At 57.1% G+C, this 20,292-nt stretch overlaps 2 protein-coding genes across 9 annotated transcripts in view; one reads left to right on the forward strand and one right to left on the reverse strand.

The window, feature by feature from the left end:
- The first annotated feature begins 518 nt into the window (after positions 1-518).
- On the forward strand, positions 519-14,601 carry STARD5 (StAR related lipid transfer domain containing 5). Its single transcript, XM_008275283.5, has 6 exons — positions 519-735; positions 1,314-1,363; positions 1,970-2,102; positions 5,233-5,350; positions 5,976-6,069; positions 10,097-14,601. The coding sequence occupies exons 1-6, from the start codon at positions 637-639 to the stop codon at positions 10,242-10,244; spliced, it is 642 nt and encodes a 213-aa protein (XP_008273505.4). The 5' UTR covers positions 519-636; the 3' UTR covers positions 10,245-14,601.
- The window catches only part of IL16 (interleukin 16), a 129,777-nt gene continuing 121,976 nt past the window's right edge, over positions 12,492-20,292 (reverse strand). For all 8 annotated transcript variants that reach the window (XR_016217648.1, XM_008275284.5, XM_089309523.1 and 5 more), the window contains 4 exons: positions 18,177-18,278; positions 15,271-15,529; positions 14,912-15,037; positions 12,492-12,943 (listed from right to left, as the gene is read on the reverse strand). Coding sequence is in view for 7 of the 8 variants with exons in the window: in XM_008275284.5 (XP_008273506.4) it covers positions 12,753-12,943; positions 14,912-15,037; positions 15,271-15,529; positions 18,177-18,278 (678 nt within the window). In the remaining variant the exon portion in view is untranslated. The remainder of the gene's footprint in view (positions 12,944-14,911; positions 15,038-15,270; positions 15,530-18,176; positions 18,279-20,292) is intronic.

The following is a 20,292-nucleotide window of genomic DNA, read 5'->3' on the forward strand; positions in this document are numbered from 1 at the left end:
TTCTCACTTACAGGGTGGGTTTGTGTACTGAGTGACGTGCGAACCGAGGATCTGGGGCCGCGCCCCTGGGCGTCTCCGCCCGGGGATCTCCAAGCATGCCCAGTCCCACCCCTTCCCATCCAGGCCGAGCCCAGCGGAGCGGGACCTGGGACCCTGCCTCCTTCTCTCAGCTGCGCGGCAGCCGCTGAGACCCCAGACCCCGCCAGGCCCCCGCCAGGCCCCCTCTCCCCTCCACCTGCGCAGCCTCCGCGCGCCCTCGCTCTCCCCCGGGGCTCTGCAGCCACCGTCCTGGGGCATCGCTGAGACCGCAGGACGGAAGTCCCCCCTCGAGCCTATGACACCGCCCGCGACCCGGGACACGGCGGGTCGCCCTACCGCGCCTGGAGCGCGCGGGGCCCCAGCGACCCGCCCCGGCGATGACGCCACCTGCAGAGCCAGGCCCCGCCTCCTCTAGCCCTGCCAATCCCACGCCGGGAGCGGCATGCTTCGGAGGGCCCGGACCAACCCGGGAGCGGAGGCGGGGCCGATATTGGGGAGGGGGCCGGGCTCCAGGCTCCGCCCACGGCCCGGGTTTTCCGGCGTCCCAGGGACAGCGCAGCCGACGCAGCCGCGCAGCCGGGCGCCTCTCCGCGCGCCATGGACCCAGCGCTGGCCGCACAGATGGGCCAGGAGGTGGCCGAGAAGGTGCTCCGGTACCGGCGAGACGCGTCGGGCTGGAAGATATGCCGGGAAGGCGTGAGTGAAGAGCTGGGCGGGGAACAGTCCCTGAAGCCCCCAGCCCTACCTGTCGCCTTGTTCTGGGCGCACCGGGGAGGGAGGAGGCTGCACCGCGAGGGCTTCCGCGGCGGGCGGCCTCCCTGGGAAGCACTGGGCCCCTGGCGATCGCAGCGATCCCGGGAGGTCCCATGGAGAGACGGGCACAAGGTCACCTGGCTGAGACCACGTCCGGAAGCCGGGCCCCGCTCCTCGCTCTCCTGGAGAGAGGCGTGGCGCGGGGGGGGTGGGGGGGTGGGGGAGGGCGGTTGTGCTTCCTCCCTGCCTGTGAATTTTATCCCGGAGTCTCACGGAGCTGTAGGAAGCAGAACGCCAGGTGGCCTTCCAGGTGGTTTGGAAGCCGCCGCGGAGGTGGGGCGCGCAGGTGCAGCGCCGCTCGCTCTTTCCCGGTCCCGCCAGCCGCGCCCGGCCCCGCGGCGACCCCGGAGAGCCGCGTGCCTCAAGGCCTCCGTCCCCAGTGCTGTGCTACACGGGGCTGACCCAGGTGAGCCGGGAGCCCTCCCAGCGCTAAACTTCTGCGATTCTGTGCCTTTTGACAGAATGGAGTTTCAGTTTCCTGGAGGCCATCTGTGGCGTTTGCAGGGAACCTGTAAGTGCATGCCTCGCCCGGAGCTTCTCAGGGGTGCCACCTGCGCCCTTCCTGCCGGCTCTCGGGTCTTGCTTCCTAAACGATTCCGACCAGGGGCCCGCGTTGCTGCCCCGCGGGTGAAGCCGCTGGTTCCTGGCCCGGCTCCTAGCTCCCTGCTCCTGCGCCTGAGAGAGCAGTGGAGGGTGGCCCAAGAGCTTGGGACCCAGCACCCAGGCCTGGCCCGGCCCTGGCCATTAAGGCCATTTGGGCAGTGACCCAGTCTCTCTCTCTTTCTCTCTCTCTCTTTCTCACTCTGCCTGTCAAATAACTAAATAAGTCTTCAATAAATAAACCCCTCCACCCTGTGATCCACTCATCAATAGTCCACCAGAACAGCCTTCACTTGTGTTTTTAACCAAATCCTTTCCAGCAAACCGTATGCCCAAGAAAGCTGGCTGCCCGTTTGTGCGGGCCAGGGGGACTGAATTTCTGCCCCTCCCGGAAGCCTGTGCGAGAGAGCAGCCAGGGACCTGGCCCGGTCCACGTGCCCCCCCCCCCCCCGAGGTGCAGTCCCCAGAGAATCGGGTTGGAGTGACGCCTGAGGTCGCCTTCCTCTCCATGCCATAGGTACCGAGGAGAAGGCATCGTGCACGGGACCCCGGAGGCCGTGTGGGACTGTGTCAGGCCGGCTGCGGGGGGCCTGCGGGAGAAGTGGGATGAGAACGTGACCAGTTTTGAAGTGATCGAGAGCATCACTGAGGTTAGTCTTTGCAAGCGTGTCATCCTTGTGCAGGGTCCCTGACCCTGTCCCCTCTGGAGGAGGTCCCTGACACCTTGTGCCAAGCAGGGGGCCCTGCAGACACGGGCTGTGCACTGCTTGTCACTCTCCAGCCCCGCCACGGTGGACCAGGGACGGGTGGGAAGCCACGTGACTCGGAGAGGCCCAGAAGCCCTAAACTGAGCCCAGAGAGTGTGACGCGGAAGTGCAGAATGAACTCGGAGGACATGAGATGGGGCCTGGATTTGGCTCATTAGTCTGCGCCGAATGTTCTTTGATGGGGCTGTGATAATGCATCGCGAGAACCCTGGCCACGGAGCCGGGCTTGTCTGCCAGCTATGGGGCTATGCCAGGTGACAGATTCTGCGTGACAGTCTCTACTGGTACACTGTGTGTCACGCTGGCTAACCCTGCCCAGCACAACTTTTTCTGCCTGGTTGGAAACCCACAGCTGCCCGTCCAGTGTGGTGACCACAGGGCATTTGAAGGTGCTGATATTGAGCAGATGAATTGTGAATTTTATTTACTTTTAACCACGCTGGGTATAAATTTAAGTATCCACCTGACATAGAGATGAGCCAGCCCTGGGGTCATCTGTGGCTTTATAATCCTGCCTTATTTTCAGTCTAGAAGTTCAGGAGGAAAAAAAAGTCATGACCAAAACTAAAGAGCATTGCCTGGGGAGATGTTGTTCACTGCTGGCTTGCATGGAGTCCTGGTGTTGACCTCTGCACCCTGTAACCTTGTGGGTGTTCACGCAGATAGTGCCTTGAACTTGGCAGTCCTGGGGACCAGCCGTTCACGTCTTGACCAAGAACTGACATTCTACCTTTTGTTCCTGTTCCTGTCTCCTCCAGCGCTTGTGTCAGTGTTTCTTAAAAGATGGGGCCCGGACTGTGGGGTACCAGACATGATTTTTGGACCTGAGACTGAAATGGTCTCCTTTCAGTGTATCTATAAGTTTCAAAAATTGAGTTAGAGAACCATAGAAGTGAATAATAACAAGATAGGTGCTACCAGAGATAGCAACAATTGTGAAAAGAGTATGCAAATAACTGTGCACAAATTAAGACTAAAGTTGAGGAGACGGATTCATGCCCTTTAAGGTGTAATACAAATATCGTAATGCCTAGAATTTTTTCTTTGAAAGTAAAGGTGGCTGCGTCTTTTTAGCATATTTGACTCTTCCTCTACCAAGATTTGGTGGGGCAGGAGAAAGCATGAAAGGCCCAGGGCTCAACCATAGGCTGATGCCGAAGCTGCCATAAACATGGTTAAATGTGGTGTGCTGTTGAGGGATCCAGGTTCTTGCCTGCAGTGTGTGAAAGAATTCCAGGACGAGACGCAGATAAAGGTTAGCAGAGGAATGAGGTTTACTGGCAGAGCGAAAGCACACACTCAAGACAAAGGGCAGGCAGGCTCCACTGAGCTGCAACCCACACTATCTGGGGTCCCTGTATGTGTTCTGAAGGCATAAGAGGTGGTCCCTCAGGCACAGTTTTCTAGGAGAGAGTAAAGATTTCTGGGACTTGGGTGACTGCCGATTCTCTGGCCTGTTTTGGAAGTCTCAGAAGGGTCATGGCCGCAGGTGCATGATGGGAGCGGGAGTGGCAGCCAGGGTCCTTTTACTATAGTGATACTGTAACAGGCGGGAAGCCATCAGAGATGATGACTGGCGGCTGTGTTGAATATTTTCATCTAGCTTTGCTAGGAGCGTGAGTTCGAGTTCCAGGGTTGGGAGTTTGTAGGGGCAGCGCTGGGGCGGGGTGTGCTGAGCTGTTTCCTCCAGCTGCTCTCGTGGCTGGGCGGATCCTTATCCAGGCCAGTTTCATGTTGTGCTCCCTGCCCAGAGCCCTTGGCCTGCAACCCTGGGGGCGAAATCCAGTTTCCCACAAGTGGCAGTCACAGAGCCACCTGGTGACTCCAGGTCTCCAGGCTCCCAGCTGCGCCAGGTGCCTTCACCCACTCAAAATTGGGGAACGGCTGCCTGGTGAGTTCCAAGGAACACACCACGGGAGTCATCACGGAGTCCAGTGGCCAAGGCTGGAACGGCTGGTCCCCAGGGCTGCCAAGTTCAAGTTTATCAGTGACTTGCTGGCAGCAAATAAGGAGGGCACAGGGGATGATTTGCAAAGCCATGACTCACCGAGCTGGGGAAATTGGGTGTCTTATTTTGGGGGGAAACGGACGTGTGTAAGAGGGGAGTTTCCTGTCACCACAGGTAGGGGTGGGTACGAGCTACACAGGTGCAGGTCAGACAGAACAAGCTCCTACACAGGTCGTGGGTTAAAGTCCCAAGGCTTCGGTTGCTCTGGGGCCAGTGGTCCTGGCGTTGAAATGAATGAAGCATGCGGTGACCCCCGAGGCTTTATCACCTGTCTGTGCAGGTGCTGCTCCTACGGTAGGGTGTGCACCAGGCACCTGGAATGTGCCCGAAAATGTGAAAGACGGCTTTGGAGGACACCGGGTGCTTTTAGGGCCTTGAAGTAGAAAGGAGTTGGCCGGCGCCGTGGCTCACTAGGCTAATCCTCCGCCTTGTGGCATCGGCACTCGGGGTTCTAGTCCCGGTCGGGGCACCGGATTCTGTCCCGGTTGCCTCTCTTCCAGGCCAGCTCTCTGCTGTGGCCAGGGAGTGCAGTGGAGGATGGCCCAAATGCTTGGGCCCTGCACCCCATGGGAGACCAGGATAAGTACCTGGCTCCTGCCATCGGATCAGCGTGGTGCGCTGGCCGCAGCGGCCATTGGAGGGTGAACCAACAGCAAAGGAAGACCTTTCTTTCTCTGTCTGTCTGTCTCTCTGTCCACTCTGCCTGTCAAAAAATTAAAAAAAAAAAATTAAAAAAAAAAAGAAGTAGAAAGGAGTCACAGTAGGGACTTCCGAGATGCTCAGGGCTTTGGCCGATGTCAGTGCCTGTGTAGGACAGGTGAGTGTCACAGTAAGTGTCACAGGATCTTCAGCCCTGGGCACCTACCTCCCTGGAGGCTGGGCCCACAGCCGCCACAACAGCCCTGTGTGGCCTCCCTTGCAAGACCCAGGCTGTGGGGGTGGCGGTGGGGGTGGGGAGCAGCCATCTGGCCAGCAGGTGCCACAAGGAGCCCCTTTGATTGACAGACCCTGTGCGTGAGTAGGACCTCCACCCCCTCGGCCGCCATGAAGCTCATCTCTCCCAGGGACTTTGTGGATGTGGTGCTAGTGAAGACGTATGAGGACGGGACCATCAGTTCCAACGGTGAGTGACGGCCCGGGGTGCTCCAGACTCCCCCAGCTCCTCCAGCCGGCCCTGGGACCCTGGCTCAGAGCCTTGTTGGGTTGGAGGGGTCCTATGCCATAGGGGTCTGGAGTGGGAGAGTCAGTGCTCCAGTCCTGTTACTGTTGAGTCGCAGATTTTGTCAGCACCCCAATGCCAAGGCTCACAGCTGGTGCCGTGCACGTGCAGGCAATCATGGAGCAGCACCCAGCATCTGCGCAGTGACCCGCCACGTCGGGGCTCAACTTCCAGGAGGGTGGGGAGCTGTCCATTCCCTTCTGTCCTGTCCCTCCTCTGAGTCTCCCACTTTGGGGGAGATGTCGGACACCTCCCTCCTCCCACCCCTGAGCCTGGCATTCTGGAAGGTTCTTTTCTGCACTATCTTGGCAGGCTTGGGGAAGCCGTGAGCAGGCATGTGTGTGCATTGCGTGGGAGTTGGTGTGGGAGTGAGCGTAAGGGGCACTGGGGGTGGGAAGGAACTCCACCGTGGCTGCATGGCAGGAGCCCTATTCCAACCACCGGGACTCCGAGGGAGTGGGGCGGCCTGCGTGGTGCTGCCCTCAGTGTCGGCAGCCGCTGCTCATGGCCCCTCTGCCCTGTCTTCCAGCCACCCACGTGGAACATCCCGCATGCCCCCCGAGGGCAGGTTTTGTGAGAGGATTTAACCACCCGTGTGGCTGCTTCTGCGAACCTGTGCCGGGGTAAGGACGAGCTCCTGGGCTGAGCTGCAGATCCCAAGGCTGATGGGCTCCACGGTGGGCATCTGGAAAATGGGTGCTTTGTGCAAAGTGAGCATAAGAAGAATGCCTCAGGGTGCTCAGGCCTGGGTGCTGCACAGTGCCGCCGTCACACACACACACACACACACACACACACACACACACCGGTGACCGGTTAAGCCAGTGGACGGGGTGACTCTTCCTGCTTTTGCTGCGGCAAATCCTTGCCACTCTGTAAGGGCAGGTTGGGCAAATGCCACCGTCCCATTTAGCAAATGAGGATGCTGAGGTTTGGGGAGGTCAGGTGAGGTGGCCGGCGTCAGAGGCCAGGCGGGGAGCACTACACGGTCTGAGCTCTGAGGCTGCTCTCCCCTGCTGTCCCCGGCCCGGCCACCAGTCGGGAGTGGCTCTGAGGCCGGAGGTCCCCAGCCAGCATTCCACGCAGTGACCGCCTCCACTGCCCAGGGCTGAGCTGGAGCTCCGGGCAGAAGGTTGTTTTGTGACCACACTGAGCCCGCCTCAGAACTGAGTTCCCGTGTTCCCGCAGGTCACGGCCAAGTTTGCACCGGAAGCTTTCTGCATACAGGTCACTGGCTGATCCTGGGAACTGCCCAGGCTGCACCTGCTGTGTGTCCTGGGGTGGCCTGCAGCCCCTTGCAGATGATAGCAAGGGCCTGGGCTGTTCCCGCCATGGTCCCAGGAAGCGCTCCTGGCTGCCATTGGGTTTTCCTAACAGCCCAGAGCTGGTGCCCCGGGGCACACTCTGTTTACTAAGCTGACTTTCCAAACATGTTGCGAAATGGTTTTCTCGAACACAGCCTTGAACATACCATGATACACACATGTGCACAAGCAACACATGCACACAGTCTGACACACACACACACAGGCGTGCACGCACTGAATTTTGGGACCGTCCTTTGAGCCTCTTCTCCAGAGGAGTTGAGCCCTGTGGCTGTCTTCTCTGGAGATGGGGTCAGGGAACACACAACCTCGTGTGCCTCAGCATGGATGGGGCCAGGAGGCTAGTGTGGGAGTTTTTTGTTGTTGTTTTTTAAAGATTTTATGTATCTAAGAGATAGAGTTAGACAGTGAGAGGGAGACACAGAGAGAGAGAAGTCTTCCACCTGCTGGTTCACTCTCCAAATGGCCACAATGGCCAGAGCTGTGCTGATTTGAAGCCAGGAGCCAGGAGCTTCTTCCCGGTCTCCCATGCAGATGCAGGGGCCCAAGGGCTTGGGCCATCTTCCACTGCTTTCCCAGACCATAGCAGAGAGCTGGATCAGAAGTGGAGCAGCTGGGACTCGAACCAGCACCTAGATGGGATGCGTGCGCTGAGAGCAGAAGGCACCATGCCCCCTCCTCTCTTTCCCTGGGAGCTTCTGCTACGCCCTGGCCCATGTCCCTGTCCCCTCCCCTTCCCCAGGCTCAAGCCATTTGTCAGTCCTCGAGTCTAAAGCAACAGTTCTCACATTTTTTGGTCTAAGGCTTCGTGAGGTGCTTTAAATTTCATTGAGGATTTGAAAAAGCTTTCGGTGGTGTGGGTCAGACTTATCACCATTTAATATCTTTGAAATTCAAACTGGGCAATTGGAAAACTATTCTTTAAGATAATACGTTTATGTACCGTAAAACACACTTTCTGGAAATTAACTTTTTGCAAGCAAAAGCAGAGAGAAGGGCGTCATCGTTTTACATCCTTGCAAATCCCTCTCATGTCGGGCTGGAGCATCTGCTTCCACACCTGGTCTGTTGCGGTGTCACATGTCCGGTAGCCCCCAGGGTCGCCTCCACGTGCTCGTGAGAGACTCTTGTGAAAGGGGCAGAGCACGTCTTCATGTTGCTATGGAAATGGATTCGACCTGGCAGACCCCTTGAAAGCATCCTGGGAGCCCCCAGGCCCTTTGGCAACCTCTGACCTCAGTAATGGGAGGCGGCACCTGTGGTCTCTTCCTCCCAAGGACCAGTCCAGGGAGATGTGCCTCTCTGTTTTTGTCTTTAAGATTTCATTTGAATTCATTTGAAAGGCAGAGTTACAGAGAGAGAAGAGAGAGAGGTCTTCCATCTACTGGTTCACTCTCCAAATGGCCACAACAGCCAGGGTTGGGCCAGGCGGAAGCCAGGAGCCTGGAACTCCATCCAGGTCTCCCACATGGGTGCAGGGGCCCAAGCTTGTGGGCCATCCTCTGCTGCTTTTCCAGGCCATTAGCAAGGAACTGGCTTGGAAGTGAAGCAGCCAGGACTTGAACCAGCTCTCTGATCTGGGATGCGGCGTCACAGGCAGCTTAACCCACTGCACCACAGCACTTGCCCCACGGGGCACATTCTTGGTGGTGCTCCCTGTACCCGTCAGGCAGGAGGGAACCTCTTCCTTGGGCTGGAAGGAGGGACTCTTCCCTGCCTGGAGGGGCAGGGGGCTGCATCCATTGAAAACAAGCATGTACATAAACAAGACCAGTGTCTGCAAATAATAATTGATAGAATTAAAAAGGAGAAAATGATCCTACATTGGGAAGCAGGATACACAGCAGACTCATAAAATGGCAGATGTCCTAAACAGCACTCTGGCCTCAGAATCAGCCCTTAAGGCATTTGGATCTGGCTAAAAAGCCCATGAGAGTTTCACAGGCATGGAAAGCCAAGACACTGTGGCAAAAAGAAAAAAAAAATGACCCAAATGAAAGATCTCTGTGAGTGAGATCCCAGCGGAAAGAACATGCCATCAAAGAAGGAGGTACCTTTCTCTGATGGGAGGAGAGAACTTCCACTTTGCTTATGGCCTTGTCTAAATACTGATAGAGTTTGTGATCACAAAAGGCTTCCATAGCCTTGGCAGTTCATGACAAGTGCCTCGGGTGATTACTGACATCATAAATAAGAGTGTCAATTGTTAAATCAACAACAGGAGTCACTGTGCACTTACTCCCCATGTAGGATCTCTGTCCTTAACGTGTTGTACTATGCGAATTAACGGTAAAACTACTGCTCAAACAGTACTCTATACTTTGTGTTTTTGTGGGTGTAATCTGTTGAAATCTTTACTTAGTATGTACTAAGTTGATCTTCTGTATATAAAGATAATTGAAAATGAATCGTGATGAAGAATGGGATGGGAGAGGGAGTGGGAGATGGGATGGTTGTGGGTGGGTGGGAGGTTATGGAGGAAAAAGCCACTATAATTAAAAGTTGTACTTTAGAAATTTATATTTATTAAATAAAATTTGGAAAAAAAAAAGAAAGCAAACAGGTTGGGGCCAGTGCTGTGGTGTAGCAGGTTAAGTCACTACCTGCAGCACTGGCATCCCATATGAACGTGGCTTCAACAACCGGCTGCTCCACTTCCTTTCTAGCTCCCTGCTAATGCACCTGGGAAAGCAGCAGAGGATGGCCCAAGCGCTTGGGCTGCTACACCCACATAGGAGACCTGGAAGAAGCTTCTAGCTCCTGGTCTCAGTCTGGCCCAGCCCTGGCTGTTGCAGCCATTTGGGGAATGAACCAGGGGATGGAAGAGTTCTCTGTCTCTGTCTCTTTGTAACTCTGTCTTTTAAGTAAATAGATACATCTTTTTTTTTAAGATTTATTTATTTATTTGAAAATCAGTGTTAGAGAGAGAGAGAGAGAAACAGAGGTCTTCCATCCTCTGGCTTACTCCCCAAATGGCCACAATGGCTGGAGCTGCACCAATCTGAAGCCAGGAGCCAGGAGCTTCTTCCAGGTCTCCCACGTGGGTGCAGGGGCCCAAGGACCTGGGTCATCCTCTACTGCTTTCCAAGGCCATAGCACAGAGCTGGATCAGAAGTGGAGCAGCTGGGTCTCAAACTGGCACCCATATGGGATGCTAGCACTGCAGGCTGGGACTTCACCCACTACGCCACAGCGCCAGCCCCAGTAGACACATCTTAAAAAAGCAGGTCCAACAGGCCCACTGGGCAGTGACGCCAGGGAGGGGATAGGTGTGGTCACCGTCATGTGTGCTTCTCTGGGCCAAGTTCTGCTCTTGTCTTCCCAGGGAGCCGGACAAGACTCGCGTGGTCACCTTCTTCCAGACCGACCTCAGTGGCTACCTCCCTCAGAGCGTGGTGGACTCCTTCTTCCCCCGCAGCATGGCCAGCTTTTACGCCAACCTCCAGAAGGCAGTGAAGAAATTCCATGCCTGACATAACCTGGTGGCCAAGAACTCCCAGCAGTCCAGGAGGAGCCCCGGGTGTAGGGGCACCAGGGAGCCTGCCAGCACCCAGACACCTGTGGCCAGGGCCGGCAGCACCCCCTCCCCTGCTCCTGCTCCTGCTCCTTCTCGGGGCGGGTGTGGACGGCTCCACTCACACCTCTTCCTCCAGCCTCAGCTCAGCACCAGCAGGGACTCCGCCCAGCCCCGTGTGATGCACTGGGTCATAGGCCATTATGTGCCGATGTCGTGCGGTTTGTCATGGTCCTCAACACCGGAAGCCAAGTCCTGCCGCTTTTAACATCTAGAACATTGACCAACCCGTGCTGTAGAACCCCCAGTATATTTTTCTAATGTGGCCCTCGTATGTGTTTCTAATACATGTAAGATTTCCCTCCTCATTTGAAAGGATGTCAGCTTGGAAAACGATGGCTTAAACAATGACGGAAAAACACTTCCACTTCTCCTCTTGTATCTGCCACCGGAACCAGCTGTTTTGCTGTCTTCTGCCCCGCTGTGTGAGTTAACTGGCAGATCTGCACTGAAACTCAGCAGCGAGAACCTGCCCCAGGCCCCATCCGCCACCCCAGGAGTGAGTTCTCTCGGATGGGATTTGAAATGGAGCGAGCCGCACCTGGCTGCATGTGGGACTCTGGGGAGAAAAGCTCCTCTCCAGGAGGCATTCGCAGCCCAGAGCTCTCCCTCCTCCCGCCGGAGCCCTGGCTGGAATCCACCCCTCACCCCCCAGTCCTGGACACTGCTGCGAGCCTGCCTGGGCCACCCTGAGGGGCAGGACCAGGGAGCACAGCCTTGTCACCCGGAAGAGGTCTCAGCAGGAAGCCAGCACAGGGCTGCCCGACCCTCGAACAGTGCCCTGGGCCGCCTCGGGCCCTCCACCGTCCTGGCGGGGATGTGGCCCCAGTGTCCGACCTCAGACCCTGCCTGTAACTGCCTGTGCAGCGAACTCCCTGGAGGCCAAGCCTGAGCTCCTCCAAGTGGGAAAGCCCTCCCGGTGTGATGGTGACCACCCGGATTCCCCAGGGGTCCTGAATGTGCTTAGATGTGAGCCGGCTTCCGAACACGGACGCTTACAGTAGAGGCAAGAGAAGCTCCTGTCGCACAAGCGTGCATTAAGCTCACCCCACAACCAACCCATGTCGGGAAGCCATCCTCATCGGACACTGGATTTACTTAGAGCTCGTTCAGTGGGTACGGTGTCCCGACTCTGCCAAGCACCGCTCCTGGATCCACGCCTCATGAGTGCATCTCCCAAGCCCCACCAGGGCCGGGTGCACCTGCCACAGGGAGCTTTGATGCTGCTTCTCTGAGGCCCAGACCCTGGCAGCTTCTCTTACCAGGGCGGGGCTGCCTTTTGCAGCCCTGTGTGTGCCCTGCACCCACACGCATCTGCCCGCATCATGTCTGACTGGTTTGAGTGCTGGACAAGGAGCCAGGAAACATGCCTGCTCTGAGCCCTGCCACTTAGAGACGGTGCCCCTGGGCAGTCACTCTCTGCATCTCTGCCTGCACTAATTCAACAGAAAATAGAGACCCGAATACCAATCCCAGCGCGGCCCAATTCGGGGGGATCAGCAGAAGCCCTGCGAGGCCTGAGCGAGCAAAGCCAAGGGCAGGGCTGCCTGGGAGGGGCCCTGGCATGAATTCCTCTCTGTGGCTGGTGGAGCAGGAGCTGTGGTGGCTGCTATGTGGGAGGCACAGCTCTCCACACCTGGAGCTTCCCTGCACTCTTTCCTACTGGTCCTAACGCCTTCCCCAACCCAACCAAGCCATTTTGTAAACATTCCGTGGGACACTGTTTTCCAAAACTGTCCCCATCCATCCGTATTTCCTCTGCCCTTAAACCCAGGCATTGCATCCATACCACCTGTGACTGTTGAGTCCAGGACAAGTGGTGCCATGGGACTTCCAAAGCAAGGAGCGCAGCTTCGACCTCCCTGGCCTTCACACTCCTGGGATGCTCGTGACCCTGGCAGTCCACACACCCACACTGGGATGGAGGGCACCCTGGCCCCAGGGAGAGGCCACCCGTGAGTGTGAGGGCCAGGGCTGTTTGCAGCTGCCACCAGCATTGACAGCCCCAGACCTTCGTGTGGCTCCAGCTGAGGCCAGGTGGAGGGGTATTCTCCAAGGCCCGCCCACGATTCATGAGCAAAACCGAGGTGTGGCCATTTTGGGCTGGATCCGAATACTTGGGAGACTTTGTAAAGCAGGGCGTGGCTTTTGTACCAAGTTCTGAGAGATCTGCTTTATTATGGCACCACAGTATTGGCATTAAGCACTCTCTGAACAGTCTGTACCGGCCATCCCAGTGTAACTTTGCTCTTACTTCTGGGATGACCCCCTGGCTGGGGCCCTGGGCAGTGGCCAGCGGGAAGGCTCCAGCCCTCTGGGTGGGGTGTGCAGAGAGACCCTGAGAATCCGCTCTGGGGTTATGGGAGCTGCATGCTCTTGACTTTGGCTTCAGCACTGGTGCTGTCCACTAGGGGTCCCCAGTGGCCACGGTCCCCTGTGGCTGGAGGCCTCTCCTAATGACAACAGTGACAGGTCCGTCGGGCAAGGCTTTGATGATGTTCCAGGCCTCGAAGCGGGTGAGGCCCTGCAGGGCGGTGCCGGCCACGTGCAAGATCTCGTCTCCCGGCTGGAGTGTCGCACTCGGTCCCGACGCTACCCCTGCAGTGAGGGAGGAAACAGTGACACTGGGTGCTCGGGGAACACGGAAAGCGGCTTGTCCTCGGTGTCCAAGGACACAGCACGGTTTGCAAGAGAGCAGAGCACCCCTGCCTTGGGGGCTTGGTGTGGGTTCTGCCACCAGGCGTCTCGGGGAAGGGGGACCCACAGAGAAGGGGGCAGCAGCCTCTGCTCTCTGGTTCTTGGCAAGGTACAGCCCGTGCCGTTCCCCCTGGGAGGGAGATTTTGGTCACTTGTGTGGGGGGAGGCAGGAGCAGAGAGCTGGAGAGATTCCTGTTCGGTGGCCTTGCTAGACTGGTGGGTTGTGGGCAGCCTGGAGAGGAGACCTGGGCCCTGGTGAGCGGCACCTGCTCTTCCCCGGCCTCCTGGGGAAGCCGCGCTGTTTTGTTGTGGATGCCGACAGGGAGTTTCCTGTCTGTCTGACACCAACACTGAGCAAGAGTATAAGGTGATGGCAGTCAGGACTTGCGGCGCGGGTGTCTTGGGCGGTTGTTATCGCGGGCATTGTGCCGTGTTCTGCACCAACAACCTCCATCGCTCATCTCCGTGCTAGGTGGCAGGGCCTGGGTGTGAACTCAGCCTTCCTGTTCCCTGAGGCCATCTCTTGGTACCACACCACCTGCAGCAGGTGGGGGCTTCCCCATCTAAGCAAACGGGCCCAGGATGCTGTTGAGACTTAACCCAAGGTCATGGTGCCAACGATGGCAGAATCAGCTGCAGTCCAGGTCTTCTGACTTTGGAACTAACAAGATCATTCCAAACCCAACTTCAAAATCAGAACTATCTTCCACTGCGGGGGGACATGGGTTCTAGGGGAACCACTGTATCCACCCCAGGCTTCCCTCTGGGCCTCCATGTCAAAGACGGTTCCTCCAACAAACCCGGTCCTGTGCCAGAGCTTGTGGGGCACAGGGAGCAGGAGGCCCTTTTGGGTCCCAGTTTTGAGAGCCACCAGCTGCACCAGTGCCCCTTGGCCCCTTGTTTTGGTTGAGGAGCCTTGGGCCTGGAGTGCAAAGGTCACTGAGCCTGTTAGAGACAACAGCAGGGGCCTGGCCCCTGACCCCTGGACTCCCCATCCAGTGTCCCTGTGTCCACAACCCCTTGCATGGGCCTTGGGGGCTTCCGGCCTGAGGAGCAGCCAGGGGTCGGGGGAGGGGCGGTTTCCCACAATGGCTGCAGGTGGCACATGATTTCCAGGGGAAAGGCACTGGTTTGCACCCCAATCGTGAACAAAGTGTCAACATTTTCAGTGAAGGCCAATCCAGGACCAAGGAAGGCTGACTCTACCTAAATATTTTGTTCACTATGGACTTTAAAAATTCATTTTTGAGTTTTTAAAATATTGACTCGAGGGGCTGGCGTGATGGCCCAGTGGGTTAAGCCACTGCCTGCCATGCCAGCATCCCAACCCGAATCCCAGCTGCTCTGCTCCCTGCAAATGCTCCTGGGAAGGCAGCGGAAGAGGGCCAAGCACTTGGCCCTGGCACCCACATGGAGTTTCTGGCTCCTGGCTTTGGCCATTGCAGCCATTTGGGGGAATAAATGAGTGGATGGAAGATATTTCTCTCTCTCTCTCTCTCTCTCTCTCTCTCTCTCTCTCAATCTGCCTTTCAAATAAAAATAAATCCTGTTAAAAAAAATGTTGCCTCGAAATTGTACTGATCTCGACTTCTGTGCGCTTTGAAACCCACTTCCGCTTTTCTCGTGCCTGCCTCACTCCAGTCCCAGCCCTGCTGAGCTGAACCAAGCCCAGGGCTCAGTCACTAGGAGGACCCCACAAAGCAGAGGGGTTCAGAGGGTACCCGAGCAAAGGAGGAAAGGGTGAAAAGGCAGAATTGGCCCTCACTCAATAGGCCCATTCGCCTCTCACATTGGGTGGAGGTGGTGGAGAGACCACCCAGGCCACTCTGGGACCTGCTCCCATGGCCACAGCTCGAGCCAGACGCGCACCTTTGAAGATCCGGTTGATGGTGATGGGCTTGTCTCCGCGCAGCGAGCCCCTCCCACCTTCCAGGCTGAAGCCCAGCCCTGCTGAGGTCTTCTCCAAGGTCACGGTGCAGATGGCAGCCTCCGTTGCTGGGGAAACCACAGGGCTTGGTTAGAGACCCGCCCCTCTCTCCCAGGGCCATGGCACCGAGCCTGGGGGACGCTGCCTGCCGTCCTGGGCCCCTAGGCAAGCAGTGGCATGCATCGTGGCCACAGTTGAGGTAGGACACATGTCGCCAGGGCCACAGAGGACCGGGCAGCCCCCAGGACTGCCTCTGACGCATCCTCCCATCCCCCGTACCTGCTGAGTTGGGAGAACTCACCGGATTCTGCAGGGACATCGCTGGCTGCAGAGGGTGCTGCCGCAGAGTCACTGGAGGGGCTCAGGCCAGGCGAGGCCTCTGGAGCCGGCCTCCTTGTGACAATCACTGCTTGCCGTGGGTCTCGCGCTTGGCGGAGGATGGCCAGGGCATCGTTGTGCGTGGTCCCCTTGAGGGACTTGCCGTTGATGGAAAGAACCTCATTGCCCTTCTGAATGGTGCCTTCCTGGGAGGCTAGCCCATTTGGAAACACTCTGTGAACCTAAGCAGAGAAGGAGCGCTCAGGGCCCAGCAACCAGCCAGGCCAGACTGCAGGAGGAAGGAGACCTGTGCCGGTCAGCCCCAGAGGGCACACGGCGCCTGACGCCGTCCCGGGTCAGCACTGCAGGCTCAGAGGCCAGCATCCCCTCCCCTCCTCCACCCAGAGCCCAGGATCCTCTCCCTCCCGTGCCTGCGGGTGTCTCCGCTGGCTTCCCATCTGGTTTCCTTTGCCTTACTTTCCCCCACCAGCCCTTCCCAAAGCAGTCTTCTTGACATCTCCATTCAGTGGTGTATTGGTAGGTGGTGTGTGAGAACCGGTTTCTAAAACCAGAAACCCGCAGGATGCAGGGTTAAACCAAAGCTCTGAAAAAGTCCAGTTCTGCCAGGCAACTGGCCACGTCGGAGCCCCAGGGACAGGCCGCACAGGACGGGGGTTCCCAGGGAAATGCTCGGGCCCCGGCTTCCGCAGAATGCGTTTTGAGAGACACCTGCTTAGGGCGTCTAGACATTGTCCAAGCCGGGTCCCTGCCATTCAGAGGGCTGAAAGACAGGACGCATGGGCAGGTTCCAGAATGTGCTCTGGGTCATTCTGCTCCCTGCCATGACCTGAACAAGGCTCTTGCTCTCTCTGAATGGCTTCGGTGTTAGGAAAGCTCTGAGAGGTGGCGAGGAGGCCCAGGCTGGAAGCCCCACGCCTGCATCCCGGTGCCTGCTCTTAGAAGCAGTGCAGGCACTATGGATGCCTCCACCTAACGTGGGGGAAGCTTCTCCAGGCCTGCAGGGGGCGCCACCTAAGTCTCCTTTAATGAGTCTGGAAAGGAAGAGAAAGAGAAAGCGGAAGTCCTGTGTGTGCGTGTGCTTGGCCGCCAAGTGTCACTTCCTCCTGGCTCCGGGGCCCAGCAGCTGCAGTGTCTCAGGGGAGGGCGCCCCCCCCCCCACCTGGGGTGGAGACGTCACTGCCCATGGGTAGAGAAGAAGACCCGGAGTGTGGGTCCCACCAGCAGACCGTGTTCTCTGTGAGCAGAGGGGAAGCGCCCAGCCAGGAGCCCTTCTGTCACACCCAGCTATGCGCTCAGCAACAGAAATGGTTCTTCTGCACTCACAGTCTCTTGTGCAGTAGAGAAGCTGACCCAGAAATAAGGGAGCTCCTGCTCGTGTGTGTTTGCTCTGGACTGACTGCCAGAAATGTGCTAAGTTACCATTACCAGGGGGGATGGGGGCTTTCTTTTTTAATGTTTATTTATTTTAATTTACTGGAAAATCAGAGCTATACAGAGAGAGAGGAGAGGAGAAGAGAGGAGAGAGAGAGAGTGAGAGAGCGAGCGAGCAAGCCTTCATTCACTGGTTCACTCCCCAAATGCCTGCAACAGCCAGGGCTGGGCCAGGCCAAAGCCAGGAGCCTGGAACTCCATCCAGGTCTCTTACACGGGCCGTAGGAACCCAAGCACTTGGGTCATTATCGGCTGCCTCCCAGACTGCATTAGCAGGAATCTGGGTTGGAAGAGGAATAGCCAGGACCCAAACCAGGCATTCCGATATAGGCCGCCATCCCAAGTGGTGGCTTAACTCGCTGCACCGCCATGCCCACTCCTTGGTGGCTTTAATGCCAGCCAATGCTGTGAACCGGAGGCTTTGTCTGCCGCTGTGTAGGAAAATCGCAATGAGCCCGGCACAGGCTCTGCAGAGGGTTCACCAAGACGGCACAGCCATGGGGTGGCTACAATGCACTCATGGTCTGTGAAGACTGGGGGATCAGAACCCTCCTGCGTGGGGACAGCAGCTGCCAGTGCTGATCAGACTGTAGGGGCCACAGGAGCAGAGTCCCCAGGAACAGAGGCACTTGGCCCTGTGTGCTGCCCTCCCCAAGCTCCCAAAACAGACCGTAGCATGTCTTGATGAACTGGGGGCTGGGCCTGGAGACCTGAGGCCCCAGGGTGTGCATTGAGGTTCATGGTCTGTGAAGAGGTGTGGTCGCTGGCCACCTGCTCTCAACCAACCACCAGGTCCGCGTGGCAACTGTCCAGGTAGACATTCTTACAAACCAGGTGAGCAAGGCCAGGAGCGCAACTCTGCTATCCAGGTTTGCTGTGTCAGTCTCAGCCGCACCTTCAATCCTGGTCGCGCGAACTTCCCCAAATGCCCCAGGGGATCACAAACCATTCTGGTTCTAAATTTCAGAGACTGACAGGCCTACGGTTCCAAAGGAAGAGATGTGACGGGGAATACAACGTGGCTTGAAGTTTTTAAACTATCTCCCCCCACCCCCAGTACCTTCAAAACTGCAGGTGTGAGGGCTTCAGCCTCACAGAATTCGGATGTCAATGTTCAGGTGTGAAGCAGAGACACCTGTTCTATGGGGGATGCAGGTTTCTTTTAAGGCAGTCAAACTGGCGTGCACAGAGATCGTCTGTTAAATTGAGGTTGGTGATCAAGGTCGACTGCGGGGTCTTGTTCGTGACCTTCCGGGCTGCCCGGAAAGGGGGATGGTGAGGGCTGTCCCTGGAGAGCCGTCCGAGCAGCCTGCCCTTCAGCCTGGGGTCGTGCATTTGTTCGCTCCCCAGCACAAGAACCCCTCCTGGCAAGCGCGGCCCCCGCCTGACGCCCTCAGCTCTGGCTCCTGCACTTACCGTAATCACCGTGCCACTTACCGTAATCACTTTGTTTTCCAGATCCGCCCCTCCTGCCAAGCTGAACCCCAGGCCGGCTCCCTCCTCCTTGTGTAGGATGGTGACGTGGATGCTGTCCAATTGCTGCAAGAGACAGTGCACCTGATGAAAATATGACACTGCCACAGCGCGAGGCATGCAGGAGGGCTTTATCTGATGCGTTTGCTATCTCCAGCTACCCCCGGGCAAGGCTCCAAGTTTCGCCGCCCCCTCAAAGCCCAGTTTCAGTTTCGTCATCTATAAGGAGAGGACTCTCCCTTCACGACTCATGGGAAGCTTAGGGAAAAAAAGGTGTGCGAAGCAGCGAGCATGGCTCTCTGTCTCACCCTGCACACGCCCACACACAGGCAGGCAGGGCTAGCAGTGTAAAGTCAGCCAGAAATCCCAGTGGGCTGCGGGATGTGGGTCAGAGTGCGGTCAGGCTGTAGGACTTTGGGTCACATAAGCCAGGATTCTTTGTGTTGTTTTGTAGTTGTTAGCCCCTTCTTCCTCTCTGGCACCCCACAGGGCACATGGCAGTGAAGGGAAGGCGGCTCATATGTGCTTGCACATGCATGCTGACACACATAGATGCAGACACACAGGGGAACATACAGGTGCACAGGCACACGCAGTCACACATGCAGGCACACACAGCCACACACAGTCACACACAGCCACATGGAGTCACATATGCAGGCACACACAGGCACAGTCACACAGACACACAGGCACACATATGCAGGCATACATGCAAGCACACACAGGCACACACAGTCACACAGGTAAGCACACACAGTCACACACACAGGCACACACAGTCACACAGGCAGGCACACACAGGCATAGTCACACAGGCACAGTCACAGAGGCACATATATGCAGGCACACACAGTCACACATACAGGCACACACAGGCACACACAGTAGCACACAGGCACACATATGCAGGCACACATAGTCACATACACACAGTTGCACAGGCACACGCAGTCACACACACAGGTACATGTACACAGGCACACGTAGTCACGCATGCAGGCAAACATAGGCAGTCACACAGGCACACATAGGCAGGCACACACAGCCACACAGACACACACAGGCACACACAATCACACACATAGTCACACAGGCAAGCGTACACAGTCATACACAGGCACATGCAGTCACACATGCAGACACACACAGGCACACGCAGTCACACAGGCATATGCAGTGAAACACACAGGCACAGGTATGCAGGCACACATAGTCATGCATGCAGGAACACACAGGCACACATAGTCACACACAGGCACATGTATGCAGGCACACACAGACACACACAGGTACACACAGGCACACACAGTCATGCAGGCACACACAGTCACACACACAGACACACACAGGTACACACAGTCATGCAGGCACACCCAGGCACACACAGGCACACTCATGCAGTCACACACAGTCACACAGGCACACCCAGGCACACCCAGACATGCAGGCACACCCAGGCACACTCGGTCTTCTCCAGCCTGGACAGGGGCTCTTGTGGAGCCAGGATGGCCTCCGCACATCATCCAAAGCAGAGATTCTCTTTCTAATCTGGAGCTGGGGTCCCTGACTCAGATGCCTACAGGCCGAACACCTCCCTGAGCAAAAGGAGCTGACGGGAGTGACAGGAACCACAGAGAGCCCAAGAGCGCGTAGGGTCGGCTGCTCCGTGCGAATGCAGACCCCGAGCTACCAGATCACTCCCTTACAACAGAAAAGCAAATCAGGCATGCAGGCTTTGATTGATTCAGGTTTTCCAGTATTTAGAATTCAAAACGCTTTTCAAAAACCACCAAGCAGACGGAGAAAACGCACCTGCAGGTCCCAGTCTGAACCTTGCACTAGGGAGCAAACTTCCAAGAGCCTGCTTGCTCGGGCACCCCTCGAGCACCTGACCAGCACCTGGCCCTGCGCAGTCCCTTTGACTTGAGTCCCTGAGAGCCAGGAGAGAAGAAGAGACCAATGCACCTGACTGTCCCAGACCTCCCAGCTGTCATCCACGGGTCAGGCTGGCCCCTGGTCAGGTGGACGGCACGCACACTCCCAACACCACCCTGGGCTGGACAGATCTTCAAAACCT

Source organism: Oryctolagus cuniculus, chromosome 12 (assembly GCF_051225735.1).
Source record: "Oryctolagus cuniculus isolate XC-2025 breed Fujian yellow rabbit chromosome 12, ASM5122573v1, whole genome shotgun sequence".
Taxonomy (NCBI): Eukaryota; Metazoa; Chordata; class Mammalia; order Lagomorpha; family Leporidae; genus Oryctolagus; species Oryctolagus cuniculus.